Source organism: Camarhynchus parvulus, chromosome 3 (assembly GCF_901933205.1).
Source record: "Camarhynchus parvulus chromosome 3, STF_HiC, whole genome shotgun sequence".
NCBI classification, from domain to species: Eukaryota; Metazoa; Chordata; class Aves; order Passeriformes; family Thraupidae; genus Camarhynchus; species Camarhynchus parvulus.
In genome coordinates this window covers 104,177,421-104,198,309 of record NC_044573.1, presented here as the reverse complement: position 1 = coordinate 104,198,309, position 20,889 = coordinate 104,177,421, and the positions used below count along the sequence as shown (strand labels likewise).

The following is a 20,889-nucleotide window of genomic DNA, read 5'->3' as shown; positions in this document are numbered from 1 at the left end:
CCGTTCATGACAGTAAAGGTGATTGTTGTGTTTATCAGACAAATCAAGTAACATTTCTTTGCCCTGGTGTCTTCAGTCTGAATTAAATTTGGTCAGGAAATTGTTGTCCCCTTTTAATACAAGAGAGAGAGAGAGAGAGAGAGAGTTAAAAGCTGCAGACGTGATGGTATTAATGTGGACGTTATGACAGTTTATTCGATTTTTTCAATGCTCTTCAACGAGTTATTGTTGCCTTATCCAGTATGCATGCTGTGAGATGTAGGAGTTTCACTGTTGCTGTAGGTGAAAACTAAGCAGCGCAAATTGTTCAAAATGTCAGTCAAGTGGGTTTATTTGATGAAAAAAGGTTTTCAAGTTTTTCACTTCAGAGTTTGGCTGCAGAAGTTCATATGAAACCTAACTGAGTTAAGTATTTAATATACAGTCAAGCCTATATGAACTAATAATCTGTTTGCAAGATTTTGAAAAATGACATTTAAAGCCACCAATATTGTTAAAATGAAAACAAAATAAATCTCTCCCAGCCTGTTGTATATAAAAGACTTGGTTGTGTCTTCAGTTTTAGCCAGTACTGATCTCAGAAAGGTGAATGTAACTGAGCATTTTTGGTCCCCTGCTCCCCTGGATTTATTGTTTACTGTAATTGTTCTGTGGTTCTGACTCTTCTTGATAATCCTGCTGCTTATTGACGTAAAAGAAAGGAGTCCTTGTGATTGTATAGAGTAGGATAGATTTCCTCACTTGTTCAGGGAAATTGCATTGTGAGTATGCTTTCAATACAGTCATGTAATCTAGTATATATACACTAATTGTTATGTGAAGAGGCTGTTTAAAAAAAATCGCCCTGTTTAATCTGTTGTCACCCATCCTGCTTATCGGTGCATGTATGTAAGAGCAGTGATAAGAGGCAAAGTGGCACTTCCACTGTAGATGGAGTTGTTACAAATACAGAAAACAAAAAATGTCCTTCCTTTTGCTGCTAGTCCATCCCCTTGGTTTGGGGTTGAGTGTATTTTAGATGTCCTGCCTTTGGGACATGACCTGGTGGTACTTCTAGATGTCTTGAGCCCAACTGCTGCATAGTCTACATAAAGCTCAACTATTTTAAAACACACAATACACTTACATATGCACACACAAACCACCCAAAACAGGCATGAAACCAGATATCAAACCCTCAAACCTTTAGAATGAAACTGGGGGGGAACAAATGGAATCCAGTACTTATGGATATGCATGTCTGTTATCATATTGCAGAACAGTGCAAGAAGTTTATAGGAGAAAATGCTAAACCAAATTATGGTTGTCAAGTCACAATTCAGTCTGAACAAGAAAAGTTGTTAATGAAGCAATATCGTCGGGAAGAAAAACGAAATGCCAGAAAAGAAAAACAAGCTGTGGAAGATGGAGAAGGTTCTGGAGAAGGACAAATGTGCTTTGATCCCAAAGAGCTGCGGATGCAAAGGTAATAAATCCCAAAAGTTGAGAAATGCTTCTGTTGTAATTGCTACTTCAACATATCATAACAGTTTATTTTCTTTTAGCTTGCTTTGGTGATTAGGTGATTCTGACTTCCAGTCACGTTTTATTACAAGCGTAGAATTTTTTTTAATATGAAAACCTAATTTTCAGGAAAGAAAGCAGTGATTTGCTTAATGAGAATCTTCTTGATCTCATCTCTGTGGGCTGGAATTGCAGATTAGTGGGGTAGGCTATCTTTCTTAGTTCCTGTATGCACACTGCTTGCTTAGGATTTATGAAGTCTGTACTAAATCTATCAGAACTATCTTTCTTTTTCTCTCTCAAGATTAATGGGTACTATTTTCTAAGCTGACAGCTAGAAGGTAGTGGGAGGAGTAGAGGAGGGAGAGAATAAGGAGCAAATAAGCTGTTGTATTTTGTATTGAGAAAAATATAGTGAGAATGGTATCTAACTGTGGAATCATGTTGCTGTGTTGCTTAAAAAGAGTCAAAACTGCTTTTAGGAAAGCATTGCACTTGTTGGATTGCACTTCTGAATTTTATCTAAACCGTGTGTTTCAAGGTTTTGGTCTAACTAGTGCCAGAGAATAACACTGTAAATTTTTTTTTTAATTTCATTTCCTCAAATCTTGCTCTGACTTTAATGTGCCATATTAAAGTTTTTGTGATGGCAGCCTGAAATGGGCAGAATTACTGCAGGTATTTTTCTGCCCACAGAGAACTAGCGCTTCTGAATGCTCGAAGTATGCCAGTCCTAGGTAGACAGAGAGAGATGAGTGTCGAAAAAATTCATTATCCACATGTCTATGATTCCCGAGCTGAAGCTATGAAAACATCAGCATTCATTGGGGGTGCAAAGGTATGTTGGTGCATGACCCTTCTTGAGCAGTACACCTTTCCCCAAGAGTAATGTGCAGCAGGGTTCCCTTTGTTTCCTTAGTCTCCTCCTTCTCGGAATCCAATGTATGAAGCAGTGCTTCTTTGCAGAGGGTTTTAGGTGCTTTGATATATTCTATTTTTATTTTGACTCTGGAAGAAATAATATCATTTTCAAACTATGTATTTGCTTTTATTCCTAGGGTCATTTAAATTCTTAAGATATTATTTTTCTTTCTTTTGGATACCTTTGAACTGACTTTAACAAAATAAATGCTTTATGAAATTTTGGACCTAATGGATTCTGAAATTTAATAAAACAGAATTATCTTTTTTGGGGGGTTTGGGACTATTTTCTGAGTAGTAGAACTGATTGTTTTCCATTTAGGGGGTTCAGCTCTATCTATAAAAAGGATGAATGAGATTTGCTTTTGGTTTGGATCAATTTTTTGGAGGAAAGTGACAAAGCATTGTTCAAAGTGAGTTATGCATAATGACACTTTCTGTTTTCATACTTTTAATTAATTTTCCTGTTACACACTTTCAGGTGTTCTTACCAGAGTCAGTTCAGCGAGAAAATAATAAAATGTATGAAGAGGTGAAGATCCCCCATAGTGAGCCAATGCCTATTGGTATTGAAGAGAAAATTGTTTATATTAAAGATTTAGATGAGGTGAGTATACCATTTCAAAGACATTAAATTAGTTTTTACTTTGTATTACCAAAATTTAACTGGAAATATTGCCAGTTTTTCCAGTGATATATGATAGGTAAATGCAGGCAGTTAATTTCTTCACTACTAATTTGAAGAATATTTATTGGGGAACATAGTTCAGTGATACAATCCCTTTCATGTTGACTCAGATTCAAGGAATTGTTCATGAGTTGCAGTTCTCCATTCCTTTGGCATTACATTTTCAGTTATTTATGGTTTTGAGCTGTGATCTGAATCAATGAAATGAAAGTATTACAGTGATTCTGTTCTATTCTGAAGATCACAGGAGAAAGTGAACCTGAGCTTCTGTACCTTGACCTGTACAGGTTGGCTTCTGACTACACAGCACTATTCTGCACCAGTCTTACTGTCTGATGCAGTTCAGGGGTGTTGAATATGGTGTTATGGACTGTGTGGGGTGCAAAGTCATCTCAAAATGTGCTTTGATGATAGAAAGTAAAGAGCAGAGAGGAAAAAAGCGGATAAACAAACGTTAACATTTCAACTTTTACTGATTTAAAATGGTGAAAAAGCTGAGGTAAGGGAAGTAAATTTCTTGTTGGTTATTTACAGTCTAGAACTTGCAGTACTCCATCACAGGTACCTTTTTACTCCTTGTTGTATATGTCAAATCTATTGAAAAGTGGAGGATTTGGTAGTGATTTGAACAGAGACATAAAAAGCAAGCTCTGTGTACAGAGAAGGTTTTATGTCTCTTAGTTCTGCAGCATATAACGTGGATACATTTTTTTCCACCTTTTTCTCTCTGGGAGAGCAGGAAATGAGAATATATGCAAGGCACTTTATTGGGATTCTGAATGAAGATTTAACTCTTTCAAAACAGAAGACAGTTTTAGAATCAATCTATTCTTTTCTGCTTAGGTGACAGTGTTGTGTTTATGAATTGACTGACAGCCCTTAACCAGATTGAAAAATACAGAAACTGCAGCTATTGTCATTTTATATGACAGTATTCAGCATGACAGCTTTCTGCAATAAAATGTCTTTTTCCTAAGTTAAATACTACCTACTAATCTGTAAACTTTTTGGAAGAAGTACCAATATTTCAAAAGGCAGTAAGTGGTTTCAGAAAAAATATGATTCAGACAGAAAAATACCTATCTAAAATGAATAGTTTTGAATAGTTTGCTGATTTTTGCACATGTAATATTTAAAATAAATGTTAAAAAAATCATCAGTTATACAAATTTAATCAGCAATTGTCTTTTGTAGATTGTGTATCATCCAGAGGTCTGCTTTTCAGTTTTACAGTGAAATTTTGAAACAGAAACCATCTTCTTCAGAACTTTATTCTTTGATATGATTCTTATTACATGAGATCAAATAGAAGTGTCAACAACAAAACCAGTTTTGATTGTTTGAACATACATGTATGTAATTCTTACTCCTAACTTTAGTATTTATTTGGGACAACAGATGTCAATTTTATGAAGTTTGTCCAGCTGAGGACTTCTCAGCTTCTTGATTTCACTAATGAGACTCATAGATTTGAAATTTGTTAAATAGAAATTTTTTATCAAGGAGCTGAAAGAGGCTGGAACTCCCAATGAGTAAGTTAAGACATCCTTTGTCAAGATGTAAATTTTTTTTTTTTTTTCTCTGCATGACTGTTTTAAATCTCTAAGCTCAGAAACACCTTGGTTGGTGTTTCAAATTTTTGCCAGTTAACTGGAGTCAATTTAGAGAGCATGAAGATTTTCTGCCAATATGTTGTATTTTGGATTAAGTAGTGTAAGCAAAAGCAGAAAAATAATGATTTTCAGGTGTTTCCTAGCGTGTATAAGTGCTCATAAAATAGCTCTATTGTATCTCTGTATGGATATTTTTGCCAGATTATCTAAAATTTGAGTAGGTGGTCAAGGAGTAGAGATGACAGTAAATATAACTAGATAATTCATGACTAGGAACTTCTAAAGACGTCCTGAGAAAGTTGACAGTTCTGCTGCTGTTGACTACTATGTGGTGCTATTAGTGGTAGAGTTTTGATGTAAGACATTTAGTCTAGACATAAAAGTACTCAGCCTGTTTAACAAGTCAATATACATGCAACCCATAATCCTCAGGGGGAAGAAGGCACAGAACAACCAAGCCATTTATTGTTGCTGGGGTTTTGAGTATTATATACTGAGCTTTATAAGCACTTGCTATTCTCTGGGGAAATCCTGATGGCATTAAAAAATATAAATATTCTTCTTCCCTTTCTTTTTAGTCTGTATTTTTTCACAAAAATAAGTTTAAGAACTCTATCTGTTTCTCATGAGCTATGTGATTTTGATCGCATTGTCAGCAGTAGAGTATTTGTGTAACATTTATTGCAGCATACACCATTGCATTTCAGCTTTGAAACTCCTAAGGTCAGAACTGAGTTCATAAGGAGTTCATTTATATTTTGAACTGTTGGTTAGAAGTTAAAGTTCTGCATCATATGAGTTGGAAGTAATCTTGCGTTTAAAATTATTTAAAGTATTAGTTAAGGTTTAGATTTTCTTATTTCCTGTAAACACAGGTTGAGAAGAGATGAGAGAAATGTATTCCTCTAGACAGTAATTCTAACAAACCACATTTTAAACATATATATGCTTCCTTTGTTAATAGTTTCTTATGTGAAAGCATAAGGCAAAATGGCAAAACCTCTAGCAATGCCTTAAACCAGCTCAGATATTAATCAACACAGGTTTCTTTTTTATAGGATTGGCAGTGTAGCCAGGGTGCATCTGCCACTGCACTCCACAGTGAAGAAATAACACATTTAAGCTAGTTTTAGTACTATATTATCTGAAATCTTATGGCTGGTATTTTCAAGGTAAGTATTTAGTTTAGTGAGGGCCTCCTTGCAAAGGGTCAGAGTTTTCCTAAAAAGTTGATGACTTCATGATTAGTGAAATAACTGCCTAAAAGAACGCAGGTGCTAAGATGAAACTCAAATGAACTGATAAAGGTCCAGATCTTTACACCTACCATTCCTTCTTAATCCCATTATGCACTGCAAATATGAGACCAGGAGTGACGGACCCTGCACAATTTGGCAGCCATAAAAACATTCCATAGCACGTCATAAACAGCTGGCTTCAGCACTCTCCTGCTTTCTGTGGTGTTCCTTTTTCAGCTTTGCCTCCTACCTTTCTCCATTGTGATCTGAACTGCTGTGTCACTTCCCGCAACAATCTCACTCTACCTGTGCCATCTCATATTGTTTATTTCCTACCTGTGTTGGGTTGGGAGCAGGAGCTGGTGGCACAGAGGGAGCTGTGCTGCTGCTCAGGAATGTCGCTGGTGCTCAGAGATGGAAGGGTGCACTGTGTCCCGTGAAAGGAGTTGCAAAGGGCTCTTACAGAAAGGCCACAAATCCCAACCCCAGCCCCCTTTGTGGATATCTGTTTTTCTTGACATTTATTATTTCTCAGAAAGCTGTGGTTTTACCACTGTTCAAGCACAGGTGATTCATAAGTAGCTGCTTGGTCACACCAGTTTAATCTAAAGTCTTATGATTCTACTATTTGTATAAGTGATGTGCCAGCTACGTTGTTTCAATAATGAGAATTTTAAAAATTAGGAAAGCACAAGCTTAGCTTTATTATCTTTGCTCAGTTGACATGCAGCTTGACCATTAGTGAAATGTATTTTTTGTATTTATTATAAATGTGGTTTTGTGCCAGGCTTTTTGCCAAATAAATGTACCTTTAAAGTCATAAAGTCAGGCCAGGGAAAGTTGCTCTTCAAGATTGTGAAAACAAGTTTCATCTAAAAAATTGCTGATCGTGAAAAATTACTTTGGCTTTCTGCCTAAAGTGGATGTTCAGGGTAGGATTTATTTCTTTTCTTCATGTTATTTCCATTTCCTTTTACTAGCACTGCTTAATGATCTAAAGAAAGGTATTTTTTTTCTCTCTGCATCATGTGAAGGAATTATTACAAAATCAATATGCTCTCTTTTCCTGTAATGTTTTCTTGTTTTCAGAATTGTACAAGGTAAGTCTACTGAATTAAAGTATGCGTGTTTTTGGATAAATTACATTTTTCACATCCAGAATATTGGATCATTAATTCAAAAGTTGATCTTAGTGCATATTTCAGTTGCTTATTTTCCAAACAACAATTGATGGTTGAACCGTATGGAATAATGTAAAAAATATTTTGCACTTATTGAAATCTTGTCATTTATCCAATGAATTATACTCAGAAATTGCTCTGAGGAGAGTTTAAAAGTTCTGTAATCATTAGCCCCAACTTAAGACAAGGAAAACTGTGTATGTCAAGGTGCAATTGCTTTAGTGGCTGGTAGTGCATATTAGGGATTGCACTCGGTCTTCATATTTCAGGGAGGGGGTGTCCAAAGAGGGTTGAATATGTGCAATACCAGGTGAACAAAAATATTGGAGTTAAGATTCAACACTGATGATGATCTTAAAGCCTACAAGTTCTGGCTTAATTTTCTTCAATATGTGAGTTCATGGTATTTTCTCATTTTTTTTAGAATTTCAGATAATATATGTAAAATTTCTGCATCAAATTGTTTGATTATTTCACTTACTCTTAAATGAAGCATTGAGACACTGTTTCATTAAAATTCTAGGAATAAATATTATTGCTTTGGCTTAAAGCAAGCAAAAATATGTGCTTCATGCTGAACCAGCAGTTTATTGTCCATCTTGTACAAAATTATCATATTTTCCATTAAGAAAATTCTGTTTCTTAGTAGAAACATTTTATTAACTCTTCATCAAAAAGATCTGTTGCTATGATGTGCAAGCTGTAAAGTGGTATTCTGATTTTAAAATTTACCTGTAATCTCACGTTGCAGAAATGCAAACATGCTCTGTGACTTGCTACTGATTCACCTTTGAAAGACACTTGCTATGCTTGAGAATAATTCATTGAATGTAATATTTTTAAACATGTGCCTTACTTGACTGCAGCTTTCACTGCAGATAGATGTGACTATGTGATTTCCTGAATGCTAAGTTTTTTTTTTCTTTCAGCAATGAAGAACATCTTCCCATTATGATAAATCAAAAAGTATTTTGAAAAAAACCTCTTACTTTATTGATATAGCTTTTAATACTAGAAATGGTACTATAATATTTTTCTGGATTCATAAAACCTTTCTACTATTCTAATATGCCTTTGCCAGTAAGATGAGTTTTTTTGTGCAATAGGATCACTGATTTTAACGAGTGCTAGATCACTAACCCTATTTTGTGTAAGACCTTTACAACAAAAAAAGATATTTAAATAGTTTAGAGGAAAAGAAACCTGATATGGTCATGTCAAATAGATCTGATACTGTATTTGAAATACATGTACATTGCAGGGATAGCAAGGCTTTATGCATGTTATAGTACAACTTTGAATTAATTGCATAATGAAATGTGAAAGTCTGGGCTCCTTGATTTAACATGACAAGTGGATGTCTCAGTTTCAGTGAGGCAGAGTTCTTAGGAGCACAGCTTGGAGGATCAACAGTTATGACCACTCTCCAATAACCAGGAGTTTGACAAGTTGAAAACTTAACACCAATGGAGAAGATTAGTAATTAAGTAGGTAGATATAAAGGAATAAATATGTGATAAAGAAATACTTTACAGGTGGATAATTTTGTCCAATAATTTGAGATTATTGTTTCAAACATAGTTCCACCTATGCCTACTTTCTCCTAACAGAAGAATATTTTTTTTATCTGGAGTCTGTATCAAAATATATAAAGCAGGTTTCCTAGAATATCAGAATAAGAGCTTGAGCTAGTGCTGAAACAAGAGAGAAAAGAATGAACTGTCTCAAAAGATTTTCTCTTTTAAAGTAATGATAGTAAAAGACCCAAAAAATGGAATAGTTTTATATTTTTCATAGTTATTGTTTTAAAATCATATTTTGAAATGCTTGTCAGCAAGGACTGTGGTTTGCCTTTAGAATTTGAAAACTGTGATTTTTGACTCACCAAAAAGCTGTTTGAAACTATTACAGTCTTTGAGAGGACCTATCTCTTAGTGCAGGTTAAGAAATTGAAACTATTTTCTCTGAAGCATCTCCATGTTTGGCAGGTGTGACTTCTCTGGAGTCTGTCATCCATTCTTAGTCCAACATTATCACAGACTTAAAAAAGACAGTAATATATACATTTTACATAGTTAAAAATATCTTTTTAAACTACATCTATATATATAAAACACATATGTACAACGTGTATGGGGTATGTGTATATATATATTTCCCATTAAGAGTTGATTATTAAAGTAACAGAAGCTTTTAAATAGACCACTATTTTATATGTCTTTCTCTATGCCTCCCTCAGCTTGCCAGATTTCTACTATTTTATTTTTAAGAAAGATCTGTATGCAAAGGAGATAGTCAAGCCAATCTCTGTCTTTATGAGATGTATGTAGGATGCAAAAAAAATAGGGAATGATGAATAATTGGAGGTAGATGAGAACTGAAGCATGATCTGATGTCAGATTCTATGAAAAGCAAAAGACGGCTTTCACTGAGCAGCAGCCTTCACTTACTGGAACAATATGTGTCTATCCGCCATTGTGGAAGTAATAAACAGTTCACCTCTTTTGGGATAGGGAGGAATGAAGGTAAAGGAAGCAAATATGTCACATCTCACATAAGTTTTGGAGGTAGGCATTATATAATTGATCAGATGTAAGCCTGTATTTGCTCAAACTAAATCCTCCTTGGCCTATTTATATGATGTGGCTTTTATTTTTGGTATGATGATGTGGATCAAATCACTGTAATGTGGCCATTTTAAAACAGACTATATTTGTACAAACTGGAAGGATTTTCACCAGAAAAGTATAACAAAAACAGGCTTTTATTATTGTCCCATAAGAATGGGGAAGTATTATAGACACTTCCTTATCATTTCGGTTTACCAGGATTACTGATGAAATTGATAGATAACCACTTGCACCCACAAATCTTTCCAGATTGTACAATATGTCTCTGATTTTAAAAAGCAACCAGCGTAGCAGTTAGCAATGTAACTCTTTTCTTATTCCAAAATAGTGTTCTCTTTCTACTTCTGCCATAAATCTGTCGTTTGGTAGACTGACAGCAGATTTGTTTGCTTTGGTTTGACACTGGGCAAGCTGGATCCTTTTAGAATCAGACTGAGTGAAGGTTTCCTTTGCAGCATGTGCTGTCTTACCTTATCTACACAAATTTTTCAGATGACTTTTCAGTGAAAGACTATTTTTTTTTTTGGCCAATAGGCTTCTCCTTGTTTTCAGCTGTAATATAATGCCCTTACCTACCTTGTAGTGTCCTGAAATGGAGTGCTTAAAATATGATCTGATCATTTGTTCTTTCAGTTGCATTTGTCCTAGTCTCATGTACAGTTTAGTTCAAGACCTTTTGTAATCTTGTGCTTTTAATCCTTTTAAGATTACCAAGGCATTTATCTTTTTTCTTTAAAAATCAGTTTGCAGGTGCTGTTAGGACATAGTAGATAGTATAATACTGAGTGAATTGACACATACAGGTGATCACCAAACCACAGCTGCCATGCAAAGAGTGAATTTATTTCATTACCTCACCAGCAAGGCTGGATGGCAGAGACACACAGAGACACAAGCTCCCTTAGGCTTGGCTCATCCCAGCAGGCAGAGCCACACAGGGACACAGGCTCCCTTAGGCCTAGCTCATCCTAGTGGACAGAGCAAGGGGGAGGTAGCAGCCCCACTACCAAACCCAGTATATCACAGGGCTTCTTACATTGGAGTTTATCACAAGGCTGTGCCTTTATGATCTCTCTCGCAGCAGGGGGCTCAGGCATGTGTGTGGGAGGTCTGTGGGAATGTGTTATCTCAACACAGGAATCTTCTCAGAATACTTTTCAAAACAGGCAGAGGATGAACAACACTAGGCACAATAAATGGAGTTCTCCCAGACCAACATTCTTAGCAGTCCCAGCCACAAAGTCGCTTCGAGCAAAACAGTTACATCCTTGTCAAATCTTCTGGTTTGAACCCTTTTGCCCCAAGAAACACATAATTTTTTTTTTTTGTGTTAGCTTATTTATTTACATACTCATAATAAGACCCTTTTAACATCTTGTAAGTTTGCTGGTGTTACATGAACAAACCACATTTAAGACACTGAAGATGTTGAGAGGGGCAAGGATGCTATTGAAAAACTGGTAAATATGCTCTTTGTTGTATCAGTCTGGGCTGTGCTTTTATGTACACTTTTATTTTCAAGGGCTTGATACTAATGACAACAGGCAAAACCCACTAGTAAGTGTAGATAAAGCAAGAAGAAAATCCTTGTGAATAAAAAAGAATGTTTTCAAATGTCCTTTCATTAGTGAGGTTGTAATTGAAACTTTAACAGACCCTCTCATTTAGAGAGACTTTGTTTATTCTATGTACAACCTTTTGTTTTAAAGAGCTCTGTAAAATCTGGCATTATCTCTTCTTGGGCAGAGAAGTTCAAAGAGAAGAGCAATTAACTGATAATATGGATCAAAGTCTAATAGGGGCATCTGTACTGGTGAATATAGAGAACTTCATTTATTTTAGTCTGTTCTTTAAACTAGCATGGCTGTGTATAAGACACAAAGCAAAAAATTGCTTTAAAATATTTATTAGATGTTGTCTTGTAGGATTTTCATATATTCTTATAGTTGTTTAGGTTGCTCCTTTTCATGCAAGTAGTAAATATGAATAGGGAAATGGACTTTTTAATATTAACATGAGATAAAATTGACTGCATCTGATTTGAATAAAATGTTAAGCCTGTTTCATTTTCTACACAGCTGCCAAGTGTGTTTATATTGTGTAGTGGTGCCTCTGAAATAGTTGAAAATCTGATGGGAACACTTACAAAGGCAAACCAGTAAAGGGCAGCAGCTGCTGAAAAACACCTGCTGAGCCACTGTGGGAGTAGATGCATCTGCCTGTACCTAGAAGTAATCTAACAAAGTACCTGCTTTTACCTGTCAGAATTTTAATTTGTGTAAAGATTCATTCAGTAAAACTGGTTCTGAATACTTAAATAAAGAAAAAAATAAGGCTGTTTTTTTGTTTTGTTTTTGTTTGTTTTGTGGAGAAGAGCACCACTTCTGAGCAATTTTCTCATTCTTATAACTAGTTTAAGTTCTTCTTTTAATAGAATACAAACCCAGATTTGGCAGTGTAGTGTGCTTTTACAGGATACAGCCAGTCTGGAGGAGATTATGCTACCAAAGATGAGGTTTTCAGTTTTTGTTTGGCTTAGTTTGAGAGATGTATCTCAGGGGGTTTTGTGAGAGTAAATGTTCTCTTTTTCATTGTAGCATATTTCATTCACTGTTGATGGTAATGCACAAACAAAAAGAAATTTTGCAATCAGAACTAATTCGACAGATTTTCCAAAGAGCTTTTAAAACTGTTGTACTTTTTGTCTTTTGGTACTTAAACTTTTATTGTTCCCACATGTTGGTGACCCTATCACACAAGGTCATCATCCCTCACCTATCTTTTATTTTCCTGTGGTAGGAAAACTTCTGTGAATGCTGCTAAGTTTAGCTGCAATTCATGAAAACAAAATAGCTGTGTTCTTGTAGAATGCTGACTATGCTTGTAGTCTCTTATAAAGTTTAGGAAAAAGTCTTCTAATATGTATACTGTAATGCAGGGCTGCCATCTTGCATAGCAAAAGTGTCAATTTAAATGAAATGGGGAAGAAAATTGAGCTGAAGATTATGACAGCAATAGTTAATCCTCGGGGAATATTCTTCTGTTTGCCATTCTTTCATTTTTTACTTGATGTGTTAAAATTATTACTAATTTCAGCTATAATTACCTTCCAAAGCATTGTGATAGTTTTTCTGGGCTTTCTTAGGTTTTGTAGGAAGAAATAGTTTGTTGTGTTAACATAAGCTAAAGTAAATAATTCGAAAACGTTATTCTGAAGTGCCTTCTACATTAACAGATTAAATATTCACTTCCATATGCACATTTAGAACTAATGCCTTTGCATGCATAAAATAGTATTGAATTAATTAGGGGTCATTTAAAAATAAAATACTGAAAGAGATCTGTGCTTCAAAACTATACAGTAATATAAAATGTTCTTACCCTGCTCTTAAAAACAGGGTTCCTTGCTTTCAAGGAAGATAATATTGTGGATTGAATTTTGTAGAGTAAACCCAATGACCAGTAAAAATTCAAGAAGCATTTCAGGTGGACATGTTCTTACACAGTGCAGCTGCATGTAGCTCAAAAGAAATGCAGCTTTCTGGTTCACAGCATTCTTTTCCCCTTGTACTTAATCACTGTAATATTTGAAATCCAGTTATGTCTACCTGGTGACTTTGCAGCTGTTATGGGTTTTTTTGGCCTCATTAAATGATCTTAACAAGTGAAATATTTAAATTGAGAAAGCAACTTTTTAAGTTAATTTTTCATTCTTTAGTCATTGACTCGAATATGGACTTTAGTATAAAGCACATGCAGAAATCTGAAAAATTTTTAATTAAAACAACTCAAAGTAGTTTCAGTCATTTTGGTAATTAAGACTGGAGAATGAATAAAGTGTTCTGCTGCATCCTGTTTAGGGAATAGCCACTTCTCAGTGGAATTTCACAGTGTGAGTATGGAAGAATGCAGTAGTCTGCTTTACTTTGATAGCATCCCCAAAGGCACTTTCATTCTTAGGAGTATTCAGTCTTCATTTAAGGTGAAATACAGGATAGTATTTTAAATTCTAATTCAAATTATACCAAAGACCAAAATTGGTTTTAACTTTTAAGAAATGTAATCTCAAAGAGAGAATTTTGAAAGTCGAGGGAGGTATATGCTGTTCTTAAACAGTGGAACATTTAAAAGATTAACTCTCACTCAAATTATTTTAGACAAGTTATAGTTTGTCTGATTTTAATGTTGTCTTTAATTAGCACAAATTTCTGTATGCTCCTTAAGAAATGAGTCTTTTATCTTAGATGAGGATGGACTGTGTCTTTCAGTGATAGAAATGGGACTGAGATGGCTCATCAAGGGATTTACTTAGAAATCACCAAATAATTTTAAATGTTTTTTAAAGATTTTGGGATGGAGGAGCTATAATGACTAGAAGATTGACTTTATAACTGATGGGCTATGTTAGTAGTGACATTCTTTCAAAACTGCAACAAGAAGAAAAAGGATAAATTTTTCTTGATATGATGCAGTTGTTACAAAATTCTTCCAGCTAGTTCATAAATGGTGATTCATAGAGGAATTAAATTACCAAAAAGTATTTTTTATGTAGTTTCATAGCATATCATAATCTCTTTACTTGGGAAATGTTAGCTGAAATAATTTTATGTTGGTTAGAAGAAAAGAGTTCAGTTCCTATGCTGCATGTTAGTAGCCTAACTTTTTTTTTCAGCAATAGCCAGAATGTATGTAGCTACTTTCTCAATGCCTTTGTTGTCTTTCCTTATTATTTGTTGGGTTTCTCCCTTTGCCTTGCAGTGTCTATATTCTTGAAGAACTAGGAAAGGGTTTTCTATATTAACTCTTTGATTGCACTTGCTTTTGATTCAGTGTGCATCTAATAGTGATGTTTTTTTCCCCTTAGAGTTGCATCGTGTTTTCTCAGCGGAGTAAATTATGAGAGCAATATGCCATCAACAGAGCCAGGAGTCTCTTTTAGTTGTATTTAAGTATAAGAAATAATGAGAGTGTTCTCTGAATTGGAAAAAGCCCCAACAAAACCTGAAGAAGAAACTGTAGCATATGAACATCATCAGTTTCCTCGTTGCTCCATGTAGAAAAGTCAGGGAGATAGTGGAGATAGATACAGCTCAATACGTAGCAGGCCAGGACATCTAAAATGTTTCTTAAAAAATTGTAGATATTTTGAATGTAAATTTTAAATATTTTTTTAATGTGTACAGTTTTTTGTGTTTCACTCTCCCATAGTTTTAGCTTTGCACAGCATATTTTTTAATTTTATGAGGAAGAAAACCTTTATTTGGTTACATTTAATATGGATGAAATATGACCAAATTAAACCCAAATCCTTCTATCCTCATAGGACTTTAACTTCTGAGGTTATTAGGAAATGCCACAACTGTTGCCAATTTTCCTTCAGCTGCATTAGTTCAAGGTAATTTTTGTGTGTAATTCACAAATGGCATCAGAAGGCTCCAAGAGGAGGCTGTGTTCTGATCTCCATTTCATTGCTATAATCTGAATAATTCTCATGACATTGGATACTTTTGAGTTTGCAGCAGTGTCACTGAAATCAGAATCTCTCCTGTGTGTCTGTTTGGATGCCAAAACTTATGCACATTTTCTGTAGAAAGAGTTGCTTTTATGGAAAAATCTTTCTGAAAGACTTTGTTATCCAATTCCTCAAATCAAATCACCAGAGGGTATAATCACTCTGTCTATAATCTTTTGTCATGTTATAACTAGGTTGATAAACACAGTTCTCCCCACATGGGGAGGTGATCCCCCAAGCTGTTCCAGTTTTTTAACTCAGAGCAGTGAAAGCCTTATAGTGCCATAGTGGGGTTCTGTCATGTCCTTCAAACTGATTTGGGATATAAACATGCAGATGTCTTTGGATTTAATCTATAGAATTGAACCCAGGAATATTTCTCAGTGTTGCCTTTTTGTACAAGAGTAAGTGGTTGAATAATTCAGAAGTCTGTGGAAAAGGTATGACTGCTGCAGTTGTTTGTATAGTGTTGTTCATCAGCAGAATAGTTTATATATATAATAAAGTTGGTGACAGTGTAGCTATAGACTTACAAGAATTTTTGTTGAAATTGCTTCAGGCATGTAAACTCTTAGCTGTCATATATGAAGGTAAATATTTTCCCTAAGACCTCTTGATTTTGAATAGATAGTTTTTCTTTCTTCAAGAGTGTAGGAGACAGGACTGATGACTAACAAAATAAACAAACGAAACAACAACAAAAAAAATAAAAATCAAAGAACCAAACAAAACCACAAATACACAAAACCAGAGATAGAGGCTTTTTATTCTTTGACTTGGTTTGGTTTTCTCTTGCTCTTTTTTTCAAGGAGGACCTGTTTCCATAGTTGGTAGGAGAATATTATGCTCCTAAATTTTGCTGCAATTTGTTTTTTAATGGAACTGTTCTGGACTTCTCCGGATGGAGTCTGGATCTTCTTTAGTGAAAGTTTGTTTCTTGAACAGCACTCACTGTTATTAACTGCCCAGAATTTTGACATTTCTGAGAATTGAGTAATTCAGTAAAACTCTCAATGTTTGGCAAATGTGAAGCATAAAAGGTCTGGAGAGGCAATGTTTAATAATGATTTAGAAGCAGCATTCCAAAAAAAGCAAAATCATAATAATTTTCATGGTTTTTGTGTTATGGTGGCTGAGCTGGGGTGATCCTTTAATATAGAATGAATATATAACTTTTTTTTTCTCTCATGATACTTCCTTTTACTCTAGTGACCTCTGTTAGAGTCCAGGAGAATTATGCAGTGTTCATTTTGAGCTAAAGATCCTAATGTAGCTTGAAAGTATGGAAATTCCCCCGGTTTCTGATGGCCACTGCTACTTAAATACTTACTGCATTAACCAGTGAATGTGGTGATAATTTTAAAATAAAGACTCTGTAGTTTGCTAAAAGATGATGTTTCATTCCAATTAAGAACATATTTAAAGAAGTCTTATATGGGCTCCTCTGTTCTAAAATATCAGAGTATAATTTTACCCTTATGGTTCATTATTTGTTGTTTCTAGGAATTCTTCTGACTTCTTAATCTTATGAAAGGACTGGAGCATCTTTTGGGTGAGGAGAGTGTGAGAGAGCTGAAGAGGAGGCTCAGGGGGAATCTGACAAGTGTATAAAAATACCTGATGGGAGAATGATTAACAAAGAGGGAGCCAGACTCTCATCAGTGGTGCCCAGTGGCAGCACCAAAGGAAATGGGCACAAATTAAGACACATGAAATTTCATCTGAACAGAGGAGAGTAGGTTTTAACTGTGAGGTGGTGGAATACTGGTACACTTTATTGAGAAAGGTCGTGGAGTCTCCATCCTGCCTGATACTTGAAATGTAACTGCATAGGTGTAAATGATCCTGCTTTGAGCAGGGGGCTGAACTGGATGTTTCTAACTTAAATGATTCTGTGATCTGTGGTTTCTGCTAAAAGTGACCCCAATAGCCCATACCATGCAAGAATTGCTTTCAGTTCTAGGCTAGTCAGGTGTAGCAGGTATGATGTTGAAATAAGCTGCTGGTTCTCTGGTGCCCTTTGTTATTTGCATCTGTCTAACATGTTTTACTCCAAGCTTCCTTTATAGCACATAACTCTTCAGGTACTACACTCTGGATGAGATATAATTTGTACTTACTTGAAGAAATTGTAATGCTGATTATGGCCCAAAGCCAGTCGTAAGCTCTATTTGGTATGCTTGTATAATTTTCATATCTCTGTGTATGCTACTTGTTCCTGCAAAAATTGTTCCCCTAAGTCCTATGAAATCTCACTGATATGATTTGGTGCTAAATGGAGCAGATCCAAACATCATGCAGTTTTTCTTTTACGTGTTATGAGCCTTTGCTTAAAATGTATATGCACACTTTGAAAGACAACATTTCAGTCTTTGGGGCAGGTAGGAAATTATATTCTCAAGTAGTTCTCCTAAGATAATATAAAAATAATTTTACTTTTATGCTATTTATATAGTTACATTTTTATTTATTTCTCTTCCTAAATCTTACAAGCTACCACTTTTTCATGGAAGTAGCAGAATATGAAAAGTATCATCAGGAGAGGGAAGCTGTGGAAGTCCCCAGGTATAACATCTATGTTTATTTCTGGGTGAACCTTCAATAACAAGATAGGATTTACACTGGCACAAAAGTGCTTTAAGTGTATAGATGCATAATTAGAAAGCAGGGGGGAACAACTAATTATTCATAATTCAGAAGGATAGGGGGAATGTATTTATTAAAATGTGTATGTGTATATACATACATATAAAAGCATTGTTTGGGTGTGCATATGAGTATATATGCATAGATATGTGTTTTAACCAACAACATTCTAGGCGACAGTGGAGGGGAAGGATGACCTAGAGATTATTTATGTGCCAGAACAAGGAACATCAAAGCTTCACATCCTGAATTTCATGGGTTTTATGTAAAAAAGCATGGATTAGTCATACTATTACCAGTTAGATCAATTAGCTTTTTAACTGAAAGTGTAGTAGAACAGCTGACTGCAAAATGGGATTTGTTTCACCTGAGATACATAAGGTACTTTGCATAAAATAGTTCTACATTAAAATTAAGCCAATGAGTAGGGAAAATACTGAAAGCTTAGCCTTGGCTTATGGGTGCAATGGATTATCTCTAAGATAAATGGGTAGTAATCTTATTACTTTGTTATAATATGACAGAAGAAGTGATCATTACGGAGCATTTCTACAAGGTCTTGGTGATGAATTGCATGACTAAAACTCTATCGTAAGTGCTGATGGTCTGTGCTATTTAGAGCAGATGCTGCCACTACTGTGTTGCTAAAGCAGTTGTGTTTCTGAGCTGAAGCTTGCCTGCAGACTAAACTGTATGGACTCGTTCATGAATATTACTTTAATGACTTAAACAAATTTGTCCTATTTTTAAATTGCTGTCAGAGCACCAACACACAAATATCTTTCTGATGAAATTTCTGGTTTAGAATATCTTGATTAAGTGTAATCTTACTTATTCATAAATGCATTAGTTGTAACAATAAATTTGGTGGGAAAGAATTGGAAAGCTTACTGAAGTAAAATCAGAGGATTTATTCATTCGCGTCACAGCTGCTTTGAGTATCATCTGGTTTGTGGAAAGCGTTGCTTCTCGGTGGCTTTTCATATTGATTCATACTTGTGTAAAAATGGCATCATCTTAGGCTTGAAATCCTGTTAGTTGAGAGTAACATTCAGATTGTATTCTACTCAAACTTCCTATGGTTTGTGTTGAATTCTAGGGATAAATCAGCTGTAGAATGCATCTCATTCATTTTCAGTAAAAATCACTTTCTGCCATCCAGTGGCTATCAGTCCTTTAAGCAAGAAGAGGTTTCGCTAGTTTATCTGAAAATGAGTTGGTATGTAGAAACCATGGCTGATGTTTATGTGCCAGAGGGGAAAAAAATTGTTTTCCATTTTAAAAATATGTAGTATGTGCAAATGACAATTTAAAAAAACAAATCTTCTAGTACCTTTGTCAAACTGTGGACTTCCATGCATACTGTTGCATTTCTGTATGCTGCCTTAATATTTTATAAGGGCAAAACTACTGGTTTCAAATTATGCATTTGTACATACTGCATGGAATAAAATGGAATTTAGAGGAAAGATAATATTTTTTATGTTAATGGGGACTTAGTTTGAAGATGTCTTAGGATTCTTTTTTCCTCTGGAGGTACTTTCTCTTGTAGCTTTTTTAATCCTTAGTATATTCCTGCAGAGTTAACTTTCAAAGATCATTCATTGACTGTTTTGTGATTGTAAATGTTGTATATTGATTTGTGAGTGTTGGCTTAAAAAGTAATGGGTGTGTTGAATGAAAAACTAGGTTCTGGTTCAGAATGCCATTATTTTAAAAAAGTACTTCTAGTTCTTAAGCAGGATTTTTTTTTATTTTGAGTTGTTTTGGGGTGTTTTTTTTGGTTTTTTTGTGTGTGTGTGTTGTTTTTGTTTGGTTTTGGGGTTTTTTTTTTGGTTAATCTTTATTCTGCTCTTAACATCCCTGTTTCAATAGGCTTAACATCTTTCTAGAAAACAAGCTGAAGTTAATTTCTCTAACTTGGTATGCAGCTTCCTCTATTTTTTCCTGGAACATCTGTTTTTTTATTGCTGCTTACCAAGTCAGTCTTAATCCATGGTGTTAAAATTTTCCAATAGGAAGAGAGGCAGGAAATTATTTTTATTTTTCTAAATATGTGTTTATTTTTGTTTACAATTGCATGTCCTAGGGCTATAGTATATGTAATTTCTGCCAAACGTAGAGGAAAGGAAAAAGATGTTTTATGCTGCGCACTAAAAGTTTAAGAGAAGCTGGAACAGCATATTTTCATGGGCAGTAGTTTAAGAAAACTTAAGATATGTTTAAGGGTATTAACAATCACACTGCTGTAAGGTGATCAGTATGTGTAAAGCCACACAAATTCAGCTGTGTGACTGTGAAAAATTCCTGTCATCCATTTCTGAAGATACTTAGGCTGGGCTTCATTTAGACAGCAATGTTTCTGCTTTTGTTTAAAAGCTGCTTCTTTAAATAATGTAATATTGTGTAATGTAGTATTTTATTAGTTCAATTCTGTAATTACTAGTTGTATTTGTGAGTTTCTCTCTGTAGATCCTTTGTTGTAAACACTCTAAATGGTTTCATCAGTGTGAACTTGATGCAGTGTTTACAATAGCTTCTAAAAGCAACTCGATGGAATGGGAGGGGACAGGAAAAACACAACCAACTACAAATACCAGTCAAGAAATCTCAAAATGAAGTAACAGGCAAGTTAGAAACCTAAAATGACTGAGGAGGCCATACAAATAGCTGATTGAACCCTGACAGCACTGAGATATTCAACAGGTCTCCTGGAAACCTTTAATATTTTATGAGTCTCATTCATGAAGATGAAATTAATTTTGAAGATGACATACAAACTACACATTATGTATATGAAGCTTGGTTGGTGCAAAAGAAATAAGCTTTCTTCCTGTATTGTTGCAAGTAGAGCAAACTGTGCAAAAACAGTGACAGTGAAAATTGTTGTGATCTTGAAATTCAGCCACTAAAAATCTGAAGAAACTTGATGAAAAGTTCTCAAATTAGTTGCATTA

At 34.9% G+C, this 20,889-nt stretch overlaps 1 protein-coding gene across 5 annotated transcripts in view; it reads left to right on the top strand.

The window, feature by feature from the left end:
• ASCC3 (activating signal cointegrator 1 complex subunit 3) overlaps positions 1-20,889 on the top strand; it is a 253,479-nt gene that overhangs the window by 42,970 nt on the left and 189,620 nt on the right. For all 5 annotated transcript variants that reach the window (XM_030946651.1, XM_030946649.1, XM_030946650.1 and 2 more), the window contains 3 exons: positions 1,258-1,465; positions 2,200-2,341; positions 2,906-3,031. In XM_030946651.1, the coding sequence (XP_030802511.1) occupies positions 1,258-1,465; positions 2,200-2,341; positions 2,906-3,031 (476 nt within the window). The remainder of the gene's footprint in view (positions 1-1,257; positions 1,466-2,199; positions 2,342-2,905; positions 3,032-20,889) is intronic.